Raw genomic sequence first — 13389 nt, 5'->3', positions numbered from 1 at the left:
TTTTGTTTAACAGATGATGTGAACATTTTCCATCAAAAATTTCTTACAATATTATCATAGATTGCATGAAATTGATTGATGAAAAATAGGTATGACTGAAGGTGACGAAAACAAAAACAAAAACAAAAACAGTGGACGAAAATTGTAAATGTAGGTAATACTGTGAAACAAAAAAATAAAGGTAAAATTATAGGGTATGTAATTAATAAAAGTAATTAGTAGCAACTGATTGTTTCTCCAAATAACTTTGGGTTTTTTTTTTAATTTTTGCTATTTAACTTTTTATCGTTTCTTAAAAAAGTAAATTTTGCTCATAGTTGCTAAACTACTAAAGTTTTTTATTCTATAGGACAAAATTTTACTTATTTGTCAGTTACAGTTGTAGTCAGAATTTTCTAATGCATCTAGCAGTTGTAGTTAGCATTTTTCTTATGCAATAACCTCAATGAGCAGATGGTATATTTCTAAAGTCATTTTCAGCTGCCAATAATGTATTTCATAATATCTTTTAACTTAAGTTAAATTTAATTATTATAAATGAGAAATGAAATTTACATTAGATAGCTTAGCTAAATACCGATACCAATTATTAAGTCAATTTTAATTTATCATAGTTATACATCGCTTTCATTGCAATAAATTTCCTAAATCTATAGAACAAAAAAAAAAAAAAAAAATATTTCATTGGGAATAAACTAGAAATTTGAACTAAAAAAACAACAAATATGCTTTCTTTTAACTAACATTGAATAATTACACTTTTAAACTTTCGGTCTGATTTCATTTTCATATGTGATTAATACAAATTCCATAAATAAATCCTACTTGTAAAAACTGATTAAATAAAATTTATTTTATTGTTGAAAATTTGTGTATTAGCAACAGTGGTGATTGGATGCAATTGGTATATTATTGAGATTTTAATTGATTATTACCCGAAATGCTAAAACAGAAATACTGGTAAAAGGTAAAATACAAAATTAAACGAATCAATTTATTTAGAAAGCGTTTTTCCCAATGTTAGTAGTTTTTATTAATTTATTAGCGTTATTACTTATTATGGCCTGCTATGACATTGTAATTGAAGAAATGAACAAGGAATAGAGAAAAAACGATGTTTGAATTTGACAAAAAAAAGGAAATTATTAAAATTTATAATCACCAATGAAACTGAAAAAGAAACAGTAATAATTAATGTAAATTTTCCTTTTTTTTTTATGCCATCCATAGAAATTTTATTATACTTTGACCATTGGTTAGAAAAAAATAATAAAATATAAGTCGGCGTGATGATAAAATTTGTATCTCATAATCCATTTCATCTAGTAGCTACTGCTTTCTGATTGTTATGCTAATTGTTAATATTATGCTTAATGAAATTTTTAATAACTTTACTGAGTGATAAATAACCTTAATATTGCTAACAACTTCAGTAATGTCCTAATAAAATGCTATAAACTACTTTATGTGATATTGGCAAGGTGCAATAATTATCGCTGCCATTACCTCAATTACATTATTCTAAGTGCTGTTAATATGATAATGATAAGATGATCTGACAGCTGTGACACAAATTATACTAAATTTAGTGTAATATTGCGTGGCGCATTTGTATAACTTTGTTATGCATTGCTTTGACATATTTAACTTGCCAAATGATAAGAATAATAATTTTCAGCAAAATGAACAGCACTTATTATTCTAACAGCAGTAATTTTATCAATAGTTCAAATGTGCCTTTGTGTGAAGGCTTAGGCATTTTCTGCCGTAAGTTTATAGATTACAATTAAACTTTATCAGCCATTTGAGCAATTCTTAAATACAAATATTCAAAAGTTTTGTCTAAAATTTTCTCATGGAATTTCGAGAAATTCATGTTACCTTCCGAGAAGAATGAAATAATTTAGGAAAAACTATTAGACAAATTTTCACGAAAGCATTGTTTATTGTTTTTTTTTTTTTTTTTTTCATATATATGTATACTATTTTTATTAAATAAATGCAATATTATGCTAAGCTACACATTTTGATGTCATAAATTAATATAAAGAGAGAAGAAATTGTTAATAAATAGATTGCCGTAAACAAAATCACGACACGTTTGTTTAGCATATTTATACAACAGACGCCACGTGATAGCATATTTTACAACAGTTGGTAATATTATTATTATTCCTTTCATATTGTATTTAATATTTACGAAAGTGACGGATGGATTTTTCAAATATTTCACACTGAATTTAATGTTTGTTTGCGTAACATCGGCTATTGCTGCTCTCATAACTGATGCAATTAATATTACAAAACTATTTATTTCTATTACAGAAAGCAAATTACATTTGTAAGTTTCGCTTTCAATTCATTTCGATTCATTTTCAATCCATTTCGATTCATTTTCAATTCATTTAGATTGTCACAAGTGTCTCTTTAGTTTCAGTTTGTAATCCTAAATCTTGCAATTTGATGATTTAATAAAATAGTCATTGCTTTTTTAGATCAGATATTCAAAAATGGTCTCGATTTTATGTTAGGTTGGGAAGCATTTGGTTTCATGTTTTAACGCTGTATGCAGTCATAATTTGCTACTTACCCTACGTGAAACCCTTTTTTTATTCAAAGAAATTTTCCAATAGGTAAGTATTTTTCATTATTCTTCAATTCTTTTACTTTTACTCCTTTGGAAATTCATTCTTTCACTTCTTTTGATGGAAAATTTTTGTTTTACTTTTTTTGTTAGAAAATTACTCATTTATTTCTTTTAATGGGAAATTTCACAATCTCAAAATGTTAAAATAAAACTTTGATTTGAAGAGTAATATGGAAGCTATTTCATTTTCTGTTCTTTTTTCCGCACAAATTTTTATTTGGTTTTTCCTACTGAAATGTATTTTCTGGATTTGAACGGAAGTTATTGACCGTTTATTCTTCTTCCTCTATTTTCAGGAGTCAAAAACCATACTACGTTGCATTACATATTTCAGCCCTTATTTGGAGTACTTCTGTAACTTATCTATTTACAGAATTCAAATATCGTATACCTTATTTTCTAACACATATCACATTGTTTATTTCATTATTCTTTGCTGCTCTAATAGTAAGATTTTATGAATTCTGAAATCCATAGAATGAGTTATATAGTATTTCCGGCATCAATTATGATTAATTAGTGTAGGATGCAATTTTCCAGGTAATTGCAGATAATTTCATTTCAATTATCACATACTTCTCCAAACTCAATGATAACTTTAAATGAAATTATCAATGATCTCTGCAACAATAATCATTTCGTTATTTCAGGGATTGCTTAAAATAAATAAGTATAAACCACTCGGTGTTGACTCTATTCGAGTTGCAAAAGCGCAGCAGAAGCGTTTATATTCATTCATTTTATATAGTTATTCGATTGAATTCATCACTTTGCCTATGTTTAGTAAATTTTTATTATTTTTCTACAATAATAACATTTCCAATTGTTTACTAATAGTGAAAACTTATGATAACATTTGATGCATTTACAGACACTCTTTCATCTCTCTTTAAATTACTCAATCGAAAATCAAAACATATAATCAGTTAATGTACTTTGAAGCTTTTTAGCATCTTTTATTTTATCAATTTTTTTACTCAAAAGTGACATTAATATATGTGTATTTTAGTTAACGCATGCGCACATGCTTTCTGTATATTTGCCGGTTGCGAAAGCAATTTTCTTGCTAGTTATTTCAAAATGATACTTAATTTAATTATTTATTACTTTTATGAGGTAATTAATTAAGGAATCATTGCTTTCCATATCATTGATTATCTTTTATCATTCCCAGTTATTCCTTTTTCTTTCAGTGTCACATAATTTTAGATGCGATCGATCGCTATTATCACCATTACGATTCTTGCTCTTGAGCCATATCGCCGTGCAACTTTTTCATTGTTTAGTAAAAGAACACTGACTTCGGAAGTGATATCAATTCAAACGCTGAAAACAACACGAAGTCAAATTCAGCTAAAATAATAGCAAATTATTACTTCTGGCTTTTTTGAATAATATTTAATTATCAAAACATTAATTTTTTCATGTAACATTCTTTTTGAAGTGTATTTATTTTTGTTAGCTACTCGATGGCGTAAAAACCAAAAATAAATTTACCATTTGTTACTTGCAAGTTTACTATCTATGATCAACAAAATTTGATATTTGAACAATGTGTTCTAATCAACATAGAAAAGGATGGTATAATCAAATTAGGAATTGTATGATAAACCGTATGAAAACGTGCTAAAAAAGAACCTAAAAATTTTCGGAAAATCGTTTTTTTTTTTTTTTTTTTTTTTTTTTTTCAGAATTGAAAAAATTTAGATTCCTCTTCTTTCTTCTTTTTTAGCATTAATTATACATAGAAATCAATTTGCATGCTGTATGCATTTCATATTTTCAGTAATTCATAAAAACAAAACAAAAAATTTTGACATGAATTTGTACACTTCATAATCAAATGTCCATCAATCAAATTATTCAAAACAGTGAAAATCGTGTCAACTGGGCGATATTGAATGCTTAAATTAGTGAATAAAATTCATTTTTATATTAATAATTTGTTAGATTAAATTGCTATTTGGAAATGATTAAATCATAACAATCGTTTACAATTTTATACAATCTAATTAACACTTCACATTAACACCCTGCAACATTTATTGGTTAGTAAACAAAAAATTTTATAAAGATGAGGAAAAATCATGCAATGAAGACGAATAATATCAAGGAAACATGAAATGAGCTTAAAATACTTTTTTCTTTTATGATTATATCAACATTTCTGGAATTCACACTTTTATTAACTTCATTGATTTAAATAACTAAAAGTAATGTTTGCTGGAAGATTTCTTTCATAGATTGAAAATCAAAATTCATTTTTGTGATAAAAATAAAGAATGACCAAATATTATCAATTATTTATAATTTCATCACTTTATCATAACTTCAAAGCAATATTTGTAAAACAAATTATCAAAATTATCATAATTGTCAAATAACTTCAAAATATATTCAATAATGTTAATGAATTAAAGTTTTATGACTTTATTTTATGAAATAAAACTTTCAATTAAATTCATTGACTAAATAATAAGAAATAAGATTAACTAAAATTTTAGTGCACAAATTAATGCACTTATAGACCTCTATGAGTAACAGCATCACTATGAAACAAAGCAAAAAAAAAAAATCTTTGCAACAATTAAAAAATTAAAATTAAAAATTATAATTATTGTTTTAATTTAAATTTAACATAAACAATTATTTTACTGCTTAAATAATGGAAAGTGATGTTAATCGGATGAATTTAATTAATTTCAATGCATAAAATAATGACCAAAAATATTTTTTAACTAAATTAAAATTCAAAATAAGAAATATTATTCTTTTTATCTTTTAATTTAAAACCTTGTAATTGAAGATACATTGACAGATCATGCCTGATGAGATGTAATGTAACGGAAAATTTGAAATGAGTTCAAAATAAATTTATGACATTATTAGCAGTAAACAAAGTCATATCATAGTCATATTAATTATCTGAATAATAAAAATTCCCAGAAGTTAGCCAGAAGAATTTAAATGATTTTCGATTCAGTATTTAATAAGTAAAACTAACTTTTCTGTTAAAATTAAATTCAAAATTAAAACTGCATGTGCTGGAATGTAGTTTTGACAACTAAGATAAATATATATATATATATATATATATAAAAGTCCATTTTGCGATAAGAAGATTAAACTAAAGAATAAGTAATTATAATTATTTTTAATTTAATTCCAACATTGAAATTAACTTTACGTATTAATCATGAAATTGGAGTATATCACTTTTTATTGATTAATTAATGAATTCGATTAAACTATGATTTCTGTAATGAATAAATTGAATAAATTCACAAGATTAAAATTCATTTGTGTCATAAATTTATTTGGACTTCTTTGAAATTTTTTTTAATAAATGATCCTAAAATCTGCTTGCATTCTGCCTACCTATTTTTAAAATTATGATGTAATATTCTTGAGAACATTATCTTGCAACAATATAAAATTATGAAAAGATAGTAATAACTGCTATTAATTTCAATTTAATATTAACATAAAAATTAATTTTAATTGTTAAAAATTGTTTAAATTCATTCAATTATCTGTATAATATTACAATAAGTGTTATCATGTGCGTAAGTCATATACTACTACTATTATTATTATTATTATTATTATTATTATTATTATTATTATTATTTAGATGTATAGGTAAGTCATGTATTACTGTTATTATTTAGATTACTGAAAAACTATGGTTTTTATTTGTAAAGTGAAGAATCTATTGATAGATACTTTTTTAAAATCTTGTGGATAAGATAATAGGCTAATAGAAGGAAACTGACTCAAATGTCATTTTTCCTGAACATATAGATAAAGGATATGGAATGTAAAAGTAAGATCACTAATTCACTAATTAGATGAAAAAAAGTTCCCATGATTTCCATGATTTTTAATCTAAAAATTATTTCAAATAAATATGAACTAATAATTCATTTATCATTTAATCTCTTTATCATCGAACAAAACAACGTACCAACAATTATGTACGATGCAAATGATTAAATTAGCCATAGAAATAATCGTAAATATATGATAACAGAACAAAATCTAACAGTCTACTTAATCCAAATGAAAATTAACGAAATTTTGAGCAGCTACGAAAGGATTATAAAAACTTCATTAAGTTTATATAGAAATTGATAATTGATTGATAAGAAATTGATAAATTGATAATTGATAACCTTCAACAATTACCTCATACCAGAAGAAAATATCATGCAGAATAATATAAAATGGGAATATCGACCAATTTCTAAAGATTTTATGCAAGCTACTTATGTAGAAACCAAACTGTTAAATTTTCGATACTCATCTAAACGGTTATGGATAAAATTAGCAAATTTTACTGCTTGCTGAAAACAACATTTTTCGTATCCAAAAATAGTACCTTAATTCTGGTAGATTAATATGCATTGGTAAAATGAAAAACTGAATTCTTCCTACATTTTAATTATGCTTTTTGCAATTACGGTTTTCTCTTATAGCTAATAGTTAGTTGATCAGTGATGAAAAGGAACAAGATGGTAGCTTCTGTAGTAGTAATGCAGATGCAACGTGGCGCAAATGACGTAAATCCTGAAATTCTATGTTGCACTAATTATTTTTACTATTGATATTTTTTGTCTTGTTCTCAGTTCTCAGTTCTCAGTTCTCAGTACTTAAATAATATCCAATAATCTTAAGAGCACTTGTCGCTTAGTGACTAATAGTCGAATGATGTCAAAAGTTTCCCCCCCAGCAATTCTGTTCTGATATGTACATTTCATATGATTTAAATTTTAAGATGCAAATGCAGCAAAAAGTTTACTTAAAGAAATGCATATATAGCAGAGAGATATAAAATGAAGACAATCTCTAAACTGAACAAAATGAAGACAAAACTATTTAAAGATATTCAAGAAATCAAATACTTAAAATATTATTTTAAATATTTAAGTAATCGAATATTACCTTAATTGTGTGATAAAGAATAACTATTGCAGTCATATAAATGGCATATCTGTCTACCAATACACTATCACTCGACAAAATTGTGACGCGAGGAAAACGATTGGCAGAGATGTAGAAATTGCGATAGATAGTGTAAATGTTAAGAAAGAGAATAATTTTTCTGAAGTAATTGTGAAATGATCCACTTACTGCATGCAGTAAGAGTAACTGAAAATGAAAGTTGGAGGATGCGCAAGTGAGATCATACTTCACAGAATCATTTCTGTAGTGTGTATTTCTTCGCTTTTAGCGAAAATGCGACGGAGCGCAGCTGCGATGATGTGGCATGGCGTCATCTCCTGAGCGGGAAAGAGTGTTTTGCCTTTATTGGGCATTACACTTGATGACTGCATGGAGAACCTTGAGGTTTTCCGGAAGGAGTTGACGTGTGCTGAGCGGTCATGCTAAAAAGTCGCACTAAGGATTAGGATGAGTCATACTACCTTTAAATGAAAATGCACTATAGCTAATTAGAAATAGTGAAACGAACTGTTAAATTGCAATATTCAACTCGTTGTAATTAATAGTGTCAACCTAAAACGATAGTTCTCTATTTGAAGAGAAATTTTCTGATCAGAGTTTCTATCTCTACTATTAAAGATTTGTATTGTGTCTAATATCAACATAGCTAATATGCACCACCATTTATTTGTAATGGAGATAATAATCGATAACATTTGAAACGAATAATTTGTCACACTCTATGCAAGATGATTTCACTAATCTATATTTTGATATAAAAGATCGTGTGAACAGTTTGAGCAAAATTAAATTTAACAAGAAAATAAATTTGTTTTGAACTTAATTGACTAATTTTTTTCATGTGGTTTAATGAGATACAGTATTAAAATTTATCGATGTCATTAATAATAATAATAATAATAATTGCCTTCATCATTATTTTTCATCATTTTATCTCTGTTACACAGAAAAGTTTTACAGATATTTTTTTCTTTATCAACGCCTAAAAATAACCAAAATTAAGTTTATTTTTTTCGTTCAAATTGTAAAAGGCAGTGTGAACAGTTTGATTTTTGTAACGATCCATGCTTATCAAATAATTATATGAAACAAATTTTAATAACAAAATTAAACTGAAAGTAATTTTTAATTTGTTACTGATGAATTTAATTTCCTCACATTATTAGCACCTAAAATTAATCAAATTTAAATTGAACACTTTGCGCAAAATGAAAAAAAGATAACTGTTCGTTTTCACAATGATTAATAATTAAACTAATAATCTGAAGCTAAAATTAAAATCTAGCAATGCAGTTTTCATAAATCAACAAAAATTCCATTAGATTCTCACTTTGCAACATAAAAAATGTTGGAATTAAAAATAATTCATTAAAAAAAGAGAAAGTGAAAAATACTTATCTGCTCCGTTCCTCTTATAAATTCCTGTAATGCATTGAGCACTACGGGTTAATTCTCCAAATAGCGGAGAATATCCAGCATATCCCGCAAAAACAGACCTTGTTCTCTCGCAATTGACATATTATTCAAAGCAATCTGAAATAATCAATAATTAGTTCAAAGTTCATTAATTAAGCAAAAAATAATCATAATAATACGATAGAAATATATATCATAGGAAAAGGGTTAAGTGCAAATACGCAAATACATCAAAGATTCATTCGTTTGATCCTTAGAGAGAGAGTTATGACTTATGAGAGCTCTGACATTGATCCATATAGACTGTTAAGTAATCAGTATAACTAAGTAATCTATGTGAGCACTCTTCTATACAAAAAGGAGCTTTTTCCTCTCTTTCTCTTTTTCAGTATTCTTTTAGGGTTGATGGAGAATAGAACCACTTAATGTATGAAGCATTTCTGCCCCATCCTTTTATTTATTGTTGATTTTTGTTTGTGTCTGTATTCCAGCATGTGGGAAATAATATTCGATCATTGTTAAAGTTGTGGTTTTGTTCTGAGAACTTACACTTTTCTCCAACTTTTATTATTGCTATTATTATTACAGCTACTGTTATTAATTATTTATCATCATTATTGCACGAATTTGCTTTCTGCACGATTGACACGCGTCCATATTTTCTTTATACGTTAACTTACGCGACTTACTACTTCGGATTCCACGCATAATTATTGCAACTATTAAATAACTGATCTCAAAAATTTATTATTCTCAATGAATTTATTTTGCTTTTCCTTCTTAGTTAAGCAGGAGGACTGAATACCATCTAAGCTTTTTTTTTTTCCTTCTTGTACAATGAATCATTGAATATTTATTTACAATAATTTATGAATTATTCAACAGGAACTAAAATTCATTAGTATCAATAAACTATTTTTGGACTTATTTGAACTTATTTTTCTTAAGATTACATTTTCATCAGATATAATCAGTCCACATTCCTATGAATCTATCAAAATTTCACTTTACAATAACTTTGAAATGATAAAATTTAAAAATTCGTGAATACAATATTTTTAATGTTGATATATGCTGTCGCCTTAAACAAAGCGATTTCCCAAAAAATAAAATAACACATAAGTGTCACATTTCAGCCTGTCACTGCAAACAACAAGTATGTTTGTCAAACAAGCAAAAAAGATTTGGAAGTGTTACCCAAACTTCTCTTCAATCTTAACATGAAAAAGATGTCAGTAATAAACATGTTACTAATTAGTGATAATCAGAGAGATAAAGGAAAAATATTTTATATACTTTCGTGCACTTTCAATGCATGCTGAAAGCTGACTGCATGATGCACTCTCATCTTGCACTTATTCATGCATTTTCAGTTTTGTCAATACATTTTCTATTGCAAATTATATTGAGTTATACAGGAGATGAAGAATTGATTGCTGCTATTTGAAGAATTTGAAATTATCAACTCATTTTGTTGATCTGATTTCTTTGTTTTATTAATACCAAGAGATTATTTATTATTTCGAACAAAATGAATGTAAGAATTAATTTGATAATTTAAAATTGACAGGCATTTCTGTTGGTGTTGCCTTGAGAAATGGAAGTATGTTCATTCCATTAATTCAAAAACTATTCACTGCAAAAAAAAGTTTGGCTAAAATACTTCCATTTGTAAATATTTCCATTTGCTTAGTTCATTTTATTCTCGAAGCAAAGTGTTTGACAGGAAATCACAACGCTCTGTCAATGTTTGTTGAATTTAATTGTTGTGAATGAAAATAGCAATGATTATTTATTAATGAGTGTCCTTATAAAATTAAATAGAAAATGATTTAAAATTGAAAAATTGAATTAAAATCGATGCATTGACATCTACAATAAATTTAGATTAAATAAACAAATTACAAAATTTAATCAGTTAAATTTTAATGCAACACAAGCAATAATCGTTCCTTGTTTCCAAAAAGTATGCTAATATAGTACACAGAAACAACAAAGTCTGTGAATTATGAGACATTAACTTGAGGAAAACAACAATTCTCCACCTATGATAAAGCTATCACCATTAATCTATAATGAAGATAACACCGATATTTCATCCATAATTCCACCAATTTGATTTTAAATATCAAATTGTAAAAATGCTCCGACTTAAAATGCAGCATAGCTTGCTGTTGCGCTTGATGTTTTCAATGTAGCAAATCCAGTGGCAGCAAGATGAAAGTTGGTGGAATTTCAAAAAAACAGGACATAAAAAAAAATTAGTAAAAAAAAAAAATGTTAGTAAATTATAACAGAAGTCAACACATCAAATGCACTTGCAAAATTTTATAAATCTAAATAAAAATTCACTAATACTGAATGAAGTTTACATAATAAAAGTCGATCAATATCTTTGTCTATTGCTACTTAGTAATACGTTAGTGAAGATTTGAATAAAATTTACTTTAATGCTGCTTGATGATCAAATTTTCTTTATATTCCTCGTCACAACCTTTATTATTTATCTTCATTAATATTGAATTTTCTATTCACTTCAATTTAAAAAAAAAAAAAAAAAACATTTATTGCACTGCAATTTAAAAAAGAATGCTTCTAGGTTTTGCAATTTAAATAGTGAAATTGACGGGTCGAAATAATATTGGTTAGACCTCGACAGAGCAAATTAATAAAATTACTTCACTGTAAAGTATTTTAGAGATTGATATCTCAATAAAATCACTCGAATTTCCATTCATTGTATCATAATTGCTGCACTCACATTCAACAATCTGTCCACTGTTGACATCAATGATGTCCCTATAAAATCATCCGTCCATTTAGAGTGGAGCAAAACATGTGTTAAAGACAAACAGAACTTTCAAATTATGATAAACCTACAATATATCTGAGATATGAAATGCAAAAAAGCTTGGATGTTCTTATTTATTTTATCGAAGGTGACGATAATTCATTGACTGTGTTCCTTCATCGCTTTTATTGATTGGTTGAAATTGATCTAATGGATGATATCCTAGCAATCAGAATGATGGTAAACAACATGGACAGAGTAAATAAACAATGAACTATATTCTATGATAATTTTCTTTCATTTATTTTCTTAATTTAAGGTATCCTTCTCACAAGATTTCAAGTTTTTCAATGAATTCACTGTTATTACAAATTTCTGGTAATTTGTTTAAATAGTGTGCAAGAAAAAGAAGAAAAGAGAACGATTTCTACACAAATTTTATAAAGATCACAGAAATCCATCTAACCAACAAATAAGTCATACAATACGAAATCCATATGACAGGTGTTATCAAGATTTACAAATGCATTTAGAAATATCCAAGTCAGTTTCCCAAGAACCGAATTCAGGACAACTTCTGAGGATGTTTTTCTCGATAAATCTTTTCATTACTCCCATTCCTGCTAACAAAAACTATGCAAAAAATTATTACAGCTATTCAGCACAATTTGAATCGACATAAAAACAGTTATTTCTTTAATTATTTACCCAAAAGTTTGCAATTTCAAATTTGTTAGCATAGAATTACTTTAAAATGCGCCAGTTCTTTTAATGTTATTATTTCCTTATTCCTGTAAATAATTTCTAATATTACTTTGCACACCAAAACTACTCGTTAACTTTTTGAGAATATAAACCCAAAAGTTTGCGATTTCAGAGTTGTTAGCATAGAATTGCTTTAAAATGCGTCATTCGTCGCTGCATAACAAAATTCGATTCATATGCCTTCTGTGACGTACAGAGATTATTTTCAAGCCCATCGTTGAATAAGCGACATTTCATGGTCGCAATAAAAAATAAAACTCATTGATGAGACAAAATGCCTTTTTTATTTATAGCTTATCTACATTGGACATCGCTAACTGGCATCCATAAGAGAAAACACGCTTGGTTCACCTAACATTTCGGAAAATTGTGCATTGGAGAAAAGTTGTGACGGAGTACGTGAAAAATTGCTTAGAAGCTGCGGACATATATGCGTGACTCATTACGTGAACTTGACGTGCAATCAAAAAAAAAAAATTGTTGAGTTTTTACAAAATATTTAAAGCATAGAAAAATTAAACAACTTACAACAATGAATTCTCGTAATGACCGACCAAGAATCAGTGAATATTTTTAATCAGATTACTTGCAATTGCATCTGTTTGAATGACATCGAAAGAGTTTCAGTTTTAGCTGCGTCATCGGTTACTTTTGCCTTCCAGATCGAACGACTGTTTAAATCGCTTCACGCATAATTTCATATAAAGTCTGATTGATTTGAATGTTCGGTTTGTCTGGAACAAGTTCGGATTTTATTGATTCGTTTTTACAAATGTTCACAATAAGATACTAAATAATTATGAGG

At 26.9% G+C, this 13389-nt stretch overlaps 1 protein-coding gene and 1 non-coding gene across 2 annotated transcripts; one reads left to right on the top strand and one right to left on the bottom strand.

Moving 5' to 3' along the window:
- Nucleotides 1–1682: 1682 nt before the first annotated feature.
- Bm8938 (Uncharacterized protein) lies at nucleotides 1683–3900 on the top strand (the record flags this gene model as incomplete). Its single annotated transcript, XM_043077762.1, has 6 exons — nucleotides 1683–1767; nucleotides 2110–2341; nucleotides 2496–2633; nucleotides 2944–3094; nucleotides 3298–3430; nucleotides 3857–3900. 6 exons carry the CDS (start codon nucleotides 1683–1685, stop codon nucleotides 3898–3900), a joined length of 783 nt encoding a protein of 260 aa, XP_042933696.1.
- A 3928-nt stretch (nucleotides 3901–7828) lies between these two features.
- Bm15534 lies at nucleotides 7829–8030 on the bottom strand. Its single transcript, XR_006227925.1, has one exon. It is a non-coding gene; the product is annotated as a small nuclear RNA Bm15534 (small nuclear RNA).
- Nucleotides 8031–13389: the final 5359 nt, after the last annotated feature.

This window comes from Brugia malayi (assembly GCF_000002995.4).
Source record: "Brugia malayi strain FR3 genome assembly, contig: Bm_v4_Chr1_scaffold_001, whole genome shotgun sequence".
NCBI classification, from domain to species: domain Eukaryota; kingdom Metazoa; phylum Nematoda; class Chromadorea; order Rhabditida; family Onchocercidae; genus Brugia; species Brugia malayi.
The sequence above is the reverse complement of the archived record's forward strand: the minus strand, read 5'-3'. Positions and strand labels throughout refer to the sequence as shown.